We start from the raw sequence: 15104 nt of genomic DNA on the forward strand, positions 1-15104 counted from the left end.
AGAGTTGTTTAGTTGTGGGAAATTTCTTTCATTTTCAATTTTCAGTTTTTTTTTTTAAATTTTTTCAAGTTATTTTTTATTTCTTTTATAAAAAAGAAATGTATTAATTTGGATATATATATAATAAAAAATGATAGTAGAATTCACTATCATACGTCTTTATGTTTTTTAAACAAAAAAATATTAAAATAATATTTTCTATACTGATGTGTAAATATAAAAATTTAAAAAGTATTATCTTATTTTCAATTTTATAAAATTATATTAGTTAAATATGAAATTTTGCTTTTCTGTTCTCTTAGAAAAAAATCTCTACAAAATAATTTCAGTTTCTTACAATCAAATCACTTAATTTACGATGTTTTTGAATATTTTATTTGTATGAAGTGAAAATAACATTTTAAATTCAATCTAATATGTACATCAAGGAGAGGAGCAGAACCCCACGGAGTGGTAAAGTTAGAATGGGGAGCATCCCCCAGGACAGTGAAATCCGGTTCATCTGCGCTTTGATAACATAAAAAAAAGGCCCACTCGTTCAGTATCGAACCCTAATCATCAAATCCTTTTAACATTATTATATTAACATGCACTTTTATTTTTATAATAAAAATAATATATAGTTATATCGAAGTCTCTAATGATATAAGTGAAATTACAAGATCTCTATGCAATTTGAAGAATAAAAGAATATATATGTTCACCTTAATATAATTGAATTTAAAAAAAATATTCATTTAAAAATAATTAAAAAATTAAAATAAACTAAAATTATTTGAGATATAAATATTTTTAATACATATACTTATTTTATATACATAACTATTTTTGGATATAAAATCTTATATTTTTAAAATTATTAAATAATATTTTTTATAATATAATTAATATGTTAAGTAATATTTCCTTCTCTAATTAAGTACTAATTTAATATAAGAAACAATATATAATAAAATGTTAATTAATATATCATTTTTTTAATTAGTAATTTCTTCTAATTTTAGAAAATAGTATATTGATCATATTTTAAATTTTAATTTTTATAAATAAAATTTATTTATTAACTAAAAAATAATAATTCCTCATCTTATATGATATAATATCAATTTTATATTTTAATATTAATTAGATTTTATGTATATAAATATTCTGAAATAAAAAATCTAATTTAATTTCTATGAATTAAAAATATGTATAATAAAAATAAAAATAACAGCCAATCAACACGAGCGCAGTCGACGACTAATTTTACTAACAACACTAATCCCTTACAGAAATACAATAGCAATAAAAACCTGAAAAAAACTCGGGAAAGATTAGAGGGTCGGAACGGCAATTTTATCCTTCTGTTTTTCCGAAACTTGTAAACACAGAGAAAGCAGACGATCGTTGAAAACACAGAGAAAGAAACCTATGGCCTCGAAACCAGGTTCAGCTCCGACCACCTACTCTCCCACTCCGAGTCGGAAATCTCGCCCGCCCATTTTCAAACACTATGACGTCGATTGGGTCCGACCCGATGGTCGCAGCTTCTCTGAATGCAGACCCGCATGTAACATACTCTCTCTCTCTCTCTCTCTCTCTCTCTCCCTCTCCCTTTTCCTCGAGATTTCAGTTGTTTTTAAATGATCTAGAATCGATTTTTTTATTTTTCTTTTCTTGGCTGTTATATTAATTTTTGAAACATGGTTTTTGCTGTTTATTTTTGCGTCCTTGCTTTCAATCCTGATCAATCTGTTACTTGGCTTCACTGTTTTTTTTTTTTTTTTTTGGTTAATTGAATGCATTACTGTTTTATGTGCCCTTTTGTGATAAATGAATTAAAATATCAGTTTTTGAGTTGGGTTTTTGTAGAACTCTTTTTTTTTTTTTCTCTTATTTTTATATGCAGTGTGAATTATGGGTGCATGCAATGTACTTGATTAATTGTGTTTTGAAGGTGTGTCTTTTTTTTATTATTTTCTTTCTTCAACTAATTTTAGCTTAGGTGCGTTATCTAATTCTTTTGAACTTTAAAGTTATGTTTTAAACATTTCTTTTCCTCATTTGTTATTGCTTTTGCTTATGCTTTGATTAGATTAATGTCGGTTTTTATATCATATGTATTTATATTATGTTTTTCTGTGAAACCTTCTCATGCCAAAGATATGAGTCTTTTTGTAGCTGCTGCAAGTCATGTGATTGTGTAATTGTGGATAAATAAGCGCTTGCCTTGTTCTAATTGTGGCATAATTTAACCATTAAATCCTTCTGCTTGCTTCTTCAAATGAATGTGGACATGCATGTACATTTTTTATTATTAACTCGCTGGAAATTACATACACAGAGATATGTGATTGTTATGATTTATGTTAACAGTCATCAAGTCGGTTATCACTTGCAGATTTCAGGACTGGTGCTGTCAATGCTGCTGCTGGATCAGCTTATGCTGAGTTTGGAAATACAAAGGTCATTGTGTCTGTGTGAGTAATCTTACCCCTTGTGCATAATATTATCATCTTCTCCATGATATCTATTGTTTTTCATTTATAATTTTCTTAACTATTTAGAGATGGGTGGTTGAGATGTATCTAAATTCTTGTGGTCATTCTGGCAGAGCTATGTAGTAGAAATATGATTTGTATTTAACTTGTCTTTCTTGGTTCAGATTTGGGCCTAGAGAAAGTAAGAAAGCAATGATGTATAGTGATGTGGGCCGGCTGAATTGCAATGTGAGCTATACAACTTTTTCTACCCCAGTTCGTGGACAGGTAGACAAGATTAATGCATCTATGATATTTATGATTCTCATGTTGAAACTTATAGTTTTGTTTTACAAGTGCTATCTATGTCTAATTTCTAACTCCTTTTGTTAGGGATCTGACTGCAAAGAATTTTCCTCGATGCTTCATAAATCTTTAGAAGGTGCAATAATGTTGGAAACCTTTCCCAAGACAACTGTAGATGTTTTTGCATTGGTGTTGGAATCTGGTGGCAGTAAGTTATAGTTTGTGGAAATTTATAATTGTCTTCGCAATGAGTAATCTTCCACAAAGTAGTTTGCAGAATAGCACAAATACTATCTGAAATGTCTGTTATTGCATTAAACGACACTTGGCACTAGAGCCTTTCATGTTTAAGCTCAAAAGAATACGGAGCATGTTCGCGTTTTTTTGAGTTTTTATTTAACAACTATTTATTGGAACTGTGTCTACTTTTGCTCTTTGTTGTTTGTTGAACTTAAATTTAATTTGACTTTGAGAACTATTCATTTTGAACACATTAATTAGCTTCATCTCTTTTAATTGCAGGTGATCTTTCTGTTATAGTATCTTGTGCAAGCCTTGCCTTAGCTGATGCAGGGATTATGATGTATGACCTTGTTGCTGGAGTTTCTGTGGTAATCCTGCAGACTTCTGGTTTCCTGACACTTTCTGTTTGTGATTAAGCATGAAGCATGAATCATATACTTATGCAATATCGTTTGGTTCATTTAGTTAGATACCAATAGTGTTGATATATTTATTTATTTGACCAATATGAGATGTCAATGGTTGAAAAGAAAAAACCTCTGATAAAACATTAAATTCTTTCAAGCTAATATGACCATGTACTTGGTCAGCATTATTCTATCGCTGCAAAACTTATGTTCCCCGGCATTGAAAAAACAGAGATGTTGAGACTTTGCATTCTTATGTTACCCATCATTGCTTTATCCATGTCTTTTCTTTTCCTATGTAGTCTTGTCTTGGTGCGAACCTGGTCATTGATCCAATTTTAGAAGAGGAAAGCTGTCAGGATGGAAGCCTAATGATTACTTGTATGCCTTCTCGTTACGAGGTGACTCAACTCACTGTTACAGGAGAATGGTCTGCTGCAAAGATGAATGAGGTATATCACTTATATTAACAGCATCTTTCACATAATTATTTTGCATTGTCGAACTACATTTGTAGTTCTCCCCCTTAATGTATGAACTAAGCAACATAAGGTGTATGGAACTTTTGCAATGCAACTGTTCTAATACTGCTTTTACAAACAGGCGATGCAGCTTTGCCTCGATGCTTGCTCAAAGCTTGCGACAGTAATGAGATCATGTTTGAAAGAACCTGCTTCAGCTTGACAAGATTAAAAAGAATTATGATTAGTAAGTTTGCCAAAATCGTACAGGACACCCTTCCACCACCTATCTTTGTTTCCTGCCTCTCCCCATCTTCTTCCTTTAAACACGAACAACATTATACAGTTTTGCTAGATTTTTCTGGTTGGAGCCCAAATTTTGATTAGTCAATGATAATTTTTCCTGCCTTATTCCGTATTATCAATGTATTTTTCCTTCCCATTCCTGAATGGATTTGAATTCCCATTTTGCATTTTCTTAATTAACATCTTTTTCAGGGATTTATCAGCATTTGCTTATCAATCATGTACTACTATCAAGTGCCAACAGCTAGCTGCAAATGAAGATATTTTTTATCTAGTTTTCACATTTGAAATTTGGAAGGTTTTATTACATAACAGATTTTTTTTTATTAGGATCTATTAGTAATAGTATATAATTTAGTGTAAAATATAATTGGAAAGTAAATATGATTATATAAAGTAAACACATATTAACCATTTTGACTTGCCCATAATTTTTTTTTTTTTTTTTTGCCCAAGTTCAATTTACAAAGCAATTTTGATGCTGACTCAAATTTAAAGAAAGAAAAAAAATACAAAAGCAGGGATTTAATTAGCAAAATATATGCTAATTTAGGGAAAGATAATTATTTTTCTATAACTTTGTTATCTTATTTTATAATTCTTAGCTGCATTTAAGTTAATAGCATATTATTATAGTTTAAAAAAAAATTAATTCTAAAACAGTAAAATATCTAAAAATTAAATGATCGATAATGAACTTAAGTAATTTTAGAGAATTTAAGGTTTAGAGGCTTAATAATGAGTTACCTACAATAGTAATTAGCATAATGTACCATGACCTGCAGATCCACAAGTAGTGGTGTAATTAGGAATCATTGTGGAAAATCAATTTGTCAGCTATTTTTTTAAAATTTATTATTCCATTAAGAACGTAATTTATTAATTAATAAATTAATAAAAAAATATAAAAATTATATATAAATTTTGATTTTATGTGTTAAAAATAAATATATATCTCAAAATAAAAAATTTTAAATATCAAAAAAGATTTATATCTTAAAATCTTTTATAGTATATAGATTCCGACTAACTAATTCATCTGGTCTAATAGTTCAAAGAAATTAAATTCTAAAAAAAGAAAAAAGAAGGATCAGTCAGACGCGTTGATGACATTAAATAAAGCATTTGGAATTGAATGATAAATTAATGTTTAAAAAAAAAAATGAAGGAATTAAATGTAATATATAAAATATAATATTGGAAGAGGAAAATCCAATTCCACCGTCATAGACATGCCACATGAAGAAAGTGGTCAGATCCTTATACAATTATTATTAAGAGTACAACCAAGTTAACGAGTCTTGCCTTCAAATCAATGGCCATCATTTCTTGCTTTTCTTCTTCATTCAATTCAAAGCCAAAGAGGTGGACATGATAATTCTGTCTTGTCTCTTCATTCAATTCTCAAATTACTAATTTTGCATTTATCATATTTCATTTTTCTATATGATATTATATTTTTTTATATATTTTATTCAATTCATTACAATTAATTCTATCACATTGAAGATATCTGTATGTGCCATTTGATTAAAAATAATTTAGTCATTTTCGTGTAATATAGAATCATGTTATTAGCTAAATGAGATCTTAGCCAAGTGGAGTATTTCAGTTATTGTTAAGAAGAGAGTTTTATATATTTGTAAAATAGTTATTTTTATTTATGTGTTCTGCACGACCGTTATTATTATTATTATTATTTTGATTTTAAATTAAATTTATAGAAATGTACGGTCATTATTATTATTTTAATTATAAATTAAATTTATAAATAAAATCTAATAGTATTTTTAATAGTTTATACACTTGTTTGGTGTGAATTGATTAGTTTACTTTTAGTATTATTCACTTATAAAAATTAATTATGATATAATATATGTTGTACTCTTTTATCTATTTCTTGTTTAAATTCTAATGTTCTTCACAATTTTAATAGTTTCAAAAAAGGTATTCAAGATCACTAACATGATTAACAATTAATGATTTGGTTTTCATTTTGGTTTTGACTCTTTTTCTTCTTTGTTCATATGACAATCAATTATTATAGAGTGCAAGATATATGACTATAAATATATGGTTTTTTTTTTTTTGCATCATTTTTGTCTACTTAAAATTAAAAACCACAAAAAGAAAAAGAATTATGAAATAGAATAAAAGACTATCAAGTGATGCCCCATTATCATTATTAAATGAAACAGAAGTATTTTTCGGTTGTTGATAGACATATAAATATATGCCAAGTTGTTTTTGGCTTTATTTTATTTATCTTTATTTTGTAGCAATTATCAATTTTTTTAAACATACAAATATTAATACAGTATAAAGGCATCTTTCTCTATAATGAAATTGAATTATTTTCATAGAATATTTATTTTTGAACATTGGGCAAAAAGAAAAAAAAAAAGTACATGGATGGATTTTTAAAATAAAATAAATAAAAACATGCACACGTAAGTCAAAAAGGAAGAAAAGCCAGCTTTTTCCTTGATTTCATGATTGATTTGATAAACTCCAACTGCAATTCCTAATGATTTAATGGGGAAAATGCTAACAAAAGTCAAACAGGATCACAAAAAATTTATTAACTCTTTTATACTAAATAATTTGGATATGAATTAATTATTTATTTGTGCATTGATATTATCTGAATCGTTATTATAATTTTAATTATAAAATTAAATTAATAGATATAATTTAATAATATTTTTAATATTTAATATTAATTTATAATATTTTTTAAAAATAATAATAATAAATTAGTTATTTATAAATTTTCTTTTTATTTTTTAAAATTCTAAAATTTTATTATTGTAAAGATTTAAAAATTATTTTAAGAATATTTATTAACTAATTTTAGCATTATATAAATTAATACTATCAAAATAATTGATATTACTATTCTTATAATTAAAAAATTAATTTATAATTAAATATAATTTTAAAAATATAAGTTAAGATATTATTTTTAAAAATTAGAATTTTTATCAAATTAAAAAATTAATTTATTAGTTAATATAATATTAAAATATAATTAATATCATATTTTTTAGATAGAATTAGTATCGTTATCTAATTAGGAAACTATTATTTATCAATTAATATAATATTAAAAATATAATTAATATGTTATTTTTAGGATTAGAGTCAGTATTTAATTAGGAATGTAACTTTTTAATCAATAAATTAATAGAAAAAATTATAAAATACACATAAGCTTGAATTCCATGTATCAAAAATAAGTATACATGTCAAAACAAAATTTTTATATAAATTAAGCACACATATCAAAAAAAAATTAGTCTCAGAAATCAATATATACTAGTGGTTTACCCATTGCCTTACACGACTATTATTATTATCTTGATTATAAAATCAAGTTCATAGATATAATTTAATAAAATTTTTAATATTAATATTAATTTATAAAATTTTAAAAAATAATAGTAAACTACTTGTTCTCAAATTTTTTAATTTTCTAAAATTTTAAAATTTTATTAATGTGATAATATAAAAATTATTGATTACTTAATTTAATATTATATAAATTTATATATCAATATAATTAATTTATTATTTCTTAATATTAAAAATTTATCATTTAATCAAAAATTAATTTATTATTAAATATAATATTAAAAATATAATTTAAGATGCTATTTATTAAAATTAAAATTATTATCTAACTACAAAACTAATTTATTAGTTAGTATAATATTAAAATATAATTAATAATATGCTATCTCTTAAGATAAAATTAGTATCATTATATAATTAGAAAATTATTTATTAGTTAATATAAGTGAATGTTTAATTAGGAATGTAAATTATGAACTAATAAATTAATAGAAAATTATAAAATTATTCATAAGCTTGAATTCCATGTGTCAAAAATAAATACACATGTCAAAATAAAAATTTTATATGTTTATGTCAAAAAAATTTAGATTTTAAAAATTAATATATATATATATATATATATATTTATATATATAATGGTATAGTTATAAGGTTGGCAAATCCCAAAATTATCCATATTATCATTCTACCCATGTCACCATTTACTTAAAAATCACTACCATTTTTCCATGATCAGTAATGTATTTGGATGTTGAATTTCACCAACAAAGTAAACTTAATTGCTTGGCATCTTAAACTGAAAATTTAATCTTTCCATTTATTGTATTTCCTTGTAATTTGTTTCAGAAGTTCATGCTTTTAATTACAAGCTTTCACAAAATAACCTCCAAAGAAATCTATGCATTTTTCTTATTTCCTCTTACATACTCCACTTCGAGTATTTGTTTTATTAAAAAATTACAACTTATATCTAAAATGATTACTTTATGAAATACTTATCTACTCCAACTCTGTTGGATTGCTATTGAATGTTACCAAAATAAAATTTTAAAATTTTTTATTTAATAAAGAATTTTATTTTTTACACTTTTTTATCAAAACTATTTCTAAAAAAAGCATCAAATTTATTTATTTTTAAATTTTAAAAATATTTGAAAGTACTGAGGGAAGGGAAAACACTTATACATTAAATATAACATACTAAAATCACTTATTACTCACTTATTAGGGTATATGCCCTTGAAATATGTGAATTTTATTCAACTTTTTTGTTTATTTTATAAAGAATTTAAGATTTTAATCATATATATATATAATAAATACATAATTTTTTGGAATTTGAGTAGAACAACCATGGGTTGCACACCACTGGCAAGGCACGTGTTAGGATCTCATAGGGTAATCGTTTCTAATGAGTCAACTTATATGATCTTTAATCTTTATTTTATTCAATTAAAGATTTTCCTATTTTGGGACGAGAAAAACAAAGTTAAAAATTCTCTTTTCAATTTCTTATTTTTGGACACAATCATATGTTGTTGTCTTTTTGTCTTTCTCCCTCTGTTCTCCATGATTCCATTTCACTGTTATACAATTCATACAGTCTTTCTTTCTTTTTGCCATTTTCCCAGTTCTCTTATATTCTTTCTAACCAACTTGCTGTACTGTACTTGTACCTGTCATATACATATATTTCTGTTTAAGTACATGTAACCGCCATTTATGTGGCGAGAATAACAAGACACTCCAGCTCTTTATTGTGCTATGATTGTTCCAAGAATGGAAACTGTTCATTCTTGGTCAGTTCCCATATAGCACAAAAAAATTCCACTTTCAGTGCTGTTAAGTTTTTCTTTTCTTTCTTCTTGTAAAAGAGAAAAAACAAAGAACAATTCTGGGTTTTATGTAAATGACCAACAAAGAAACACTGAGGAAGGAACTGGGTTCCTTTCCATGAAATGTGTTTGTAAGTCCCTCCTTGTCTCTTAACAGTTAACAGTGATTGTTAGTATTTATATATGAGAATTAATGATTACTTCTTTCTTGGAAATTATGTTTTGTATTAGATATTTTGTGTTGGTTCTTAGTTGCCAGTGTTATTATAGCTGCTATTTTAGTTTTCTTGAATTATTGTTTGTCTTCTTATTGTAGACTCAATAGCATAATGTTGTGAAAGAGTTTTTCTTTGTGATAAAATTATTAGTTGTTTTGGCCTATAAGGGAAGGGAAGATATTATAATGCTTGCTTATAGTCCTTGTTTTAAATTTTTATATAGGTGCATGTGTTAGTTTTTGAGTACAAGCAAAGGCATCTGAATTTAGATGTTTCAGTCAAATATGGTTTGAGAAAAATAGCAAATTACTTTAAATATAAAGTTATGGCTTTCATATGTTTCTGTTTCAACCGACATTGAATTTAAAGAAAACATGAGCTCTTTCTTTATAGATTTATATATGTCCATTACTTTTTTGTAGATTCAAGGTTGTATTAATAAGAAATCTGGTCACATGTTTGACTTCTACTTTCTCCCTAAAAAGAGGGGATAGCCCTTTTGAAGCCAGCTTTCATGTCCAAGTTGATGTAGATTTTTAAATCTTTTGTTCACATGATATCTGGTTAAAGAAACTATCAATGGTCATTTTTTCCTCTTGTGGCTTTGAGCTTATGCCTTGTCAATTTCAGTTTTATATATGGTGCCTCGTACATTTAGTTCCTGTTTGTCCTGAAATGTGTACACATCTATCCTTCTTAGTGTCACAGATAAAATTCAGTGACTGAAGCCACATCTCTACCTCCACAATAACACAATGGGTTATGGTAATTCAAGATCTGTAAGGTTTGCACCTTAATTCCTAGTTGTTCAATTTCTACTATTATATCTTGGGTCACGCATTAGTCTACATGCTTGTTAAATTGATGTCTGTGTTCCTTTTCATTGTCTGGTTTAGTTAAAAGGTTGCTGAACTTGAGATTTATATATAAATTTGCAGGTTTAAAGATGATCTTGAATTAGCCAAGCTACCAGCAGGCAATGGAGATGGTGTAGTTAAGCTTAAATATAACATTGATGGAACCCAAATATCAGAGTCTAGTTCTAAGAAGTCTGAGAAAGAAGTTTCAGTGAAGCCTGGAAGATCATTGAAAGCCAAAGTATTATCAAGAGTATTCTCTGAGGATTATGAGAGAGTTAAGAGGAAGATATTGGACCCTCGAGGGCCAACAGTTCACAGATGGACTAAGATCTTTTTGATAGCATGCTTAGTTTCTTTGTTTGTTGATCCCCTATTCTTTTACTTGCCAATAGTCTCGAACAATGCTTGCATAGATATTGGAATACCCCTGGAAATTTCCCTTACAATTGTTAGGTCAATTGCTGATGTATTTTACATGATCCAGATTTTCATTCGTTTTCGAACTGCTTATGTTGCGCCTTCTTCCCGTGTTTTTGGAAGAGGAGAGCTTGTTATTGATTCTAAAAAGATTGCAGTGAAGTACCTACAAACACACTTCTGGATTGATCTTGTTGCCGCCCTGCCTCTTCCTCAGGTATGCAAATTTATTTTCACTTTATTGGAGTCTCTCCAGGTCGTATGAATGCTTTCACGGACTAAAACCATGGCATTCTTGTTACATCTTGTACATTTCAGGTGTTAATTTGGTTTGTTATCCCTAATCTTGCTGGTTCCACAATGACAAACACCAAAAACGTTCTTCGGTTCATCATCATTTTTCAGTACCTTCCTAGACTCTTTCTTATCCTTCCCCTTTCATCAAGAATTATTAAGGCCAATGGTGTTGTGACAGAAACAGCATGGGCAGGAGCTGCTTATAACCTGATGCTATACATGCTGGCAAGCCATGTAAGTGCAAAGTTACCCTTTTGCCCAGATGAAACCTATCAGAATTGCAATGCTCAACCAGTCAATTTTTCTTTCTTGAAGGTTTTAGGAGCTTGCTGGTATCTTCTATCGATTGAAAGGCAAGAAGCATGCTGGAGAAGCGCATGTCATCTGGAGAAGCCTTCTTGTCGATACAACTATTTTGATTGCCATCAGATGCATAACCCTCTTAGGGTTTCCTGGTTCAAATCAAGCAATGTTACACATCTATGTCAACCAAATATTAGTTTCTATCAGTTCGGTATATTTGGGGATGCTTTGACATTTGGTGTTACAACTTCAACATTTTTCCGCAAGTACTTTTACTGTCTTTGGTGGGGCTTAAAGAACCTGAGGTAATGTACTCTTTTAAGTTTCCCAGTCAACTTTTTGAATGTTCTCAATGATCTTAAGAATTTGAACTTGAAGAACCCAATTGAATTTCAGGGATTAATTTCCATGGGGATTATTTTATTTGCAGTTTTAGGAATGAGTCTATTTTTAAAGTTCTAGCAAAAACTCTGGTTTCTGGAGCATAGCTTGTCTGGCATGGGCAAGCTCTGTTAAGTTGCCGGAAGGGGAATCAGAAATTCGGATTCTAATAATTATCATCTATCAGTTTAACTTGATACTAATTTTTATTTTTTTTGTCTTTCTTGATAAACTAAAAGGGAATATCTTCCATGAGAGTTTTTAAATGGTTTAAATAAACCACTTTTACACCTCAATTCTTTATGTGTATGAAATATGTGGACTCTTGCTCGTACTGTTTCAGGCTAACACTCTTTTACTTCCATTCTGGCAGCTCATTAGGGCAGAATCTTTCCACAAGTACATATGTAGGTGAAATAACTTTCGCCATTGTTATCGCAACACTAGGCCTGGTTCTGTTTGCATTGCTCATTGGGAATATGCAAGTAAGCCTTCAGATTATATCTCCAAGCTCATATTTGCTTTTTCACTTTCAGCATACTGGAATCTTGATCTTTAGCTAGTTTACCCTTCACAGTGAAAGAAAATTCTTTGTAAAATTTTAACCTAATGTTTTACTCTTAATTTCTTTCTAGAAGCAAGACTTGAATATTGCATCACATATCATTGTTTCTCAGAGCTGCTTCATGGAATTTCGACAAATCATTTGAGCTGCAATGATTTAAATTTTTATTGAGGATATTTACTAGGTGTTATTAAACATTGTACTTGTAGAGATACCTACAATCAACGACAGTACGCTTAGAAGAGTGGAGAATAAGAAGAACTGATACAGAACAATGGATGCATCATAGACAGCTGCCAACAGAGCTAAGACTCTCTGTTCGGAAGTACGACCAGTACAAGTGGGTTGCCACTAGAGGAGTTGATGAAGAAGCTCTTCTCAAAGGGCTGCCCCTTGATCTCCGAAGAGACATCAAGCGCCACCTCTGCCTAGATTTAGTCCGGAGAGTAAGTCATCGGATCCTACACTCTTATCCTTAATCCTTCGTGACCCTAAATACTATTCCTCCATTTAAAGCTAATCCTCTCTTTTTCAAATTAATTTATTAAAATTATTTATCATCTTTATATATCCAATGCAATACTAATATTTTTATTTTATTTTTGTGGTGGAATAGATGTAATCTTACAATATTTATAAAGAAATAATTTAATCTAATTTAACTAATTTTTTTTATAGTTAAAACTATCAAATAAACGGCTAAAACTTAACAGTTAGTATAAAAAAAAAGGAAGTAATTCATAACTGTTAGACATTGCATTTGTCTCACATGCTAAATTATTAAGCTATTATAGCTTATATGCGATTGATTGGATATCCTTTTCCTATGAGTTAAATTTTGGAAATGAGTTTTACCAAACCTATTAATTTTTTTATCAGCAATTATCTCAAAAGTTGGCGTAAATTGATGTTCATGGTGATCATGTTACTTGGGAGAATTATGTTGTGTTTTTTGGAGCAGGGAGGTCATTCTTGATTGAAAATAATCTGATTAACAAGAAATTTCATAAAATGGTAGTGGTTATATGATTAAAACTTGAATTCTATCTTTGAAATATATAGGTTCCATTATTTGATCAAATGGATGAAAGGATGCTAGATGCAATATGCGAGAGGCTAAAACCTGCATTGTCCACTGAAGGCACATTTCTTGTGCGTGAAGGTGACCTTGTCAACGAGATGCTATTCATAATCCGTGGCAATCTTGATTCTTATACAACCAACGGTGGCCGTACTGGGTTTTTCAACTCATGCCGCATTGGCCCTGGTGATTTTTGCGGCGAGGAGTTGCTGACATGGGCATTAGATCCGCGACCAAGTGTCATCCTCCCATCATCCACTCGCACCGTCAAGGCTATTTCAGAAGTCGAGGCATTTGCACTTGAAGCAGAAGACCTGAAGTTTGTAGCATCGCAGTTTAGAAGACTGCACAGCAAGCAACTAAGACAAAAGTTCCGCTTCTACTCTCATCAATGGAGAACATGGGCGGCATGTTTTATTCAAGCAGCATGGCGACGGTATAAAAAAAGAAAGGAAGCAGCTGAACTCAGAGCTAAAGAAAACCCTGCAGAAGCTGAGCCTGAACCTCCTTCAGCAAGCTCAGGCTTGGCAATGTGTGCCGCACGGCTAGCAGCAAGTACTAGAAGGGGCATCATGAAGCATTCTGCATCAGATTCCAGCGTTGTAAGATCACTGCAGAAGCCTGCAGAACCAGATTTTTCAGTAGATGAGGATTGAGTTTCAGGATTTTCCGAATTCGTCTTGAAGCTTATATGTACAAAATTAGATGTTTGTGTACATTAATTTAGTAACTGGGGCAAATTATGAGGACTCCATTCTATTCTATTTGTTTCCTTACATGTCCATAAACATAATGAGATTACATTACAGTAACGGGATCTTCGACATTGAAGACAGTCCTTGTGTAGAAATTGATTTTAATAAGGAAAGAAATCACAATTTGCTCAGAAGTTTATTCAATAATGAAGGTGTAAATTATTCAAGTATGAGCAAAATTGTTTGATAGAACTAAAAAAATTTTGTACCCTTTCAGATTATTAGCCTAATGTATTTAGTTTTAGTTCTAATTATTAACCACTTACATTTCTCTATTGTAAACGAATTCCATGAACATATATGAAATCACACTTTGAAGCAAACAGAATATAAGAACAAGAGAAAGTGGAAAAGTTTAGACAGAGCTACTCTTTCTGTCTTTTCTCTCAGAACGGGTGGTATATTTCTGTCGTATCGTCCACAAAAACACACTATCAGTAGCTTATGCCTTGATGAAGCAGGCTGGGCCAGGAGGTAACCAGAGCTTAAGCTTAGGGATGACCCAAAATTACATAACCAAAATAGCAATCCACTCCAAATTCTAATTCTCACAGTTAAGGATGCTAATTTATCAATCTCTAATTGCCACATATTTAAAGACAAATGTTAAGACATTGAACAATTTTCTGATTTTAATATTTTTATCCAGAAAGAATAGGGGTCCAACATGAAATCTTATTGAGATATACACCTAATATTAAATTAAATTAAAAAAAAAAAGATTTAAATCTTTTTCAAGTTGAATTAAGTGCCCAATTTAGAATTTATATTCTTTTTTTTTTTTACGAAAGAATTTATATTCTTTATGCTTGTGGGATAGGAATTTAATTACAATTACCTATTCACATAT

General features: G+C 29.0%; 2 protein-coding genes across 4 annotated transcripts; both read left to right on the plus strand.

Moving 5' to 3' along the window:
• The first annotated feature begins 1245 nt into the window (after positions 1-1245).
• LOC8266260 (exosome complex component RRP41-like) lies at positions 1246-4345 on the plus strand. Of its 2 annotated transcripts, none has more exons than XM_048378298.1 (7): positions 1246-1552; positions 2384-2462; positions 2648-2750; positions 2856-2904; positions 3291-3379; positions 3721-3870; positions 4022-4345. In XM_048378298.1, exons 1-7 carry the CDS (start codon positions 1414-1416, stop codon positions 4100-4102), a joined length of 690 nt encoding a protein of 229 aa, XP_048234255.1. In that variant the 5' UTR covers positions 1246-1413; the 3' UTR covers positions 4103-4345. The 2 variants fall into 2 exon arrangements, with proteins under 2 accessions (XP_048234255.1, XP_048234254.1); XM_048378297.1 differs by having other exon boundaries at positions 1249-1552; positions 2856-2976.
• A 4778-nt stretch (positions 4346-9123) lies between these two features.
• On the plus strand, positions 9124-14388 carry LOC8266261 (protein CNGC15b). Of its 2 annotated transcripts, none has more exons than XM_048378295.1 (7): positions 9124-9508; positions 10296-10379; positions 10534-11089; positions 11191-11777; positions 12227-12338; positions 12628-12864; positions 13481-14388. In XM_048378295.1, the coding sequence occupies exons 2-7, from the start codon at positions 10351-10353 to the stop codon at positions 14153-14155; spliced, it is 2196 nt and encodes a 731-aa protein (XP_048234252.1). In that variant the 5' UTR covers positions 9124-9508; positions 10296-10350; the 3' UTR covers positions 14156-14388. The 2 variants fall into 2 exon arrangements, with proteins under 2 accessions (XP_048234252.1, XP_048234253.1); XM_048378296.1 differs by lacking the exon at positions 9124-9508 and having other exon boundaries at positions 9848-10379; positions 11191-11403; positions 11485-11777.
• Positions 14389-15104: the final 716 nt, after the last annotated feature.

This window comes from Ricinus communis, chromosome 8 (genome assembly GCF_019578655.1).
Source record: "Ricinus communis isolate WT05 ecotype wild-type chromosome 8, ASM1957865v1, whole genome shotgun sequence".
Classification (NCBI taxonomy): Eukaryota; Viridiplantae; Streptophyta; class Magnoliopsida; order Malpighiales; family Euphorbiaceae; genus Ricinus; species Ricinus communis.

Coding starts and splice junctions, on each gene's coding strand:
- LOC8266260 (XM_048378297.1), top strand. CDS start 1,414: ATGGCCTCGAAACCAGGTTCAGCTCCGACCACCTACTCTCCCACTCCG. Junction 2,463..2,647: donor ACAAAGGTCATTGTGTCTGT/GTGAGTAATCTT, acceptor TTCTTGGTTCAG/ATTTGGGCCTAGAGAAAGTA. Junction 2,977..3,290: donor GGTGTTGGAATCTGGTGGCA/GTAAGTTATAGT, acceptor TTTTAATTGCAG/GTGATCTTTCTGTTATAGTA.
- LOC8266261 (XM_048378295.1), top strand. CDS start 10,351: ATGGGTTATGGTAATTCAAGATCTGTAAG. Junction 11,090..11,190: donor CCGCCCTGCCTCTTCCTCAG/GTATGCAAATTT, acceptor TGTACATTTCAG/GTGTTAATTTGGTTTGTTAT. Junction 11,778..12,226: donor TGGGGCTTAAAGAACCTGAG/GTAATGTACTCT, acceptor CCATTCTGGCAG/CTCATTAGGGCAGAATCTTT.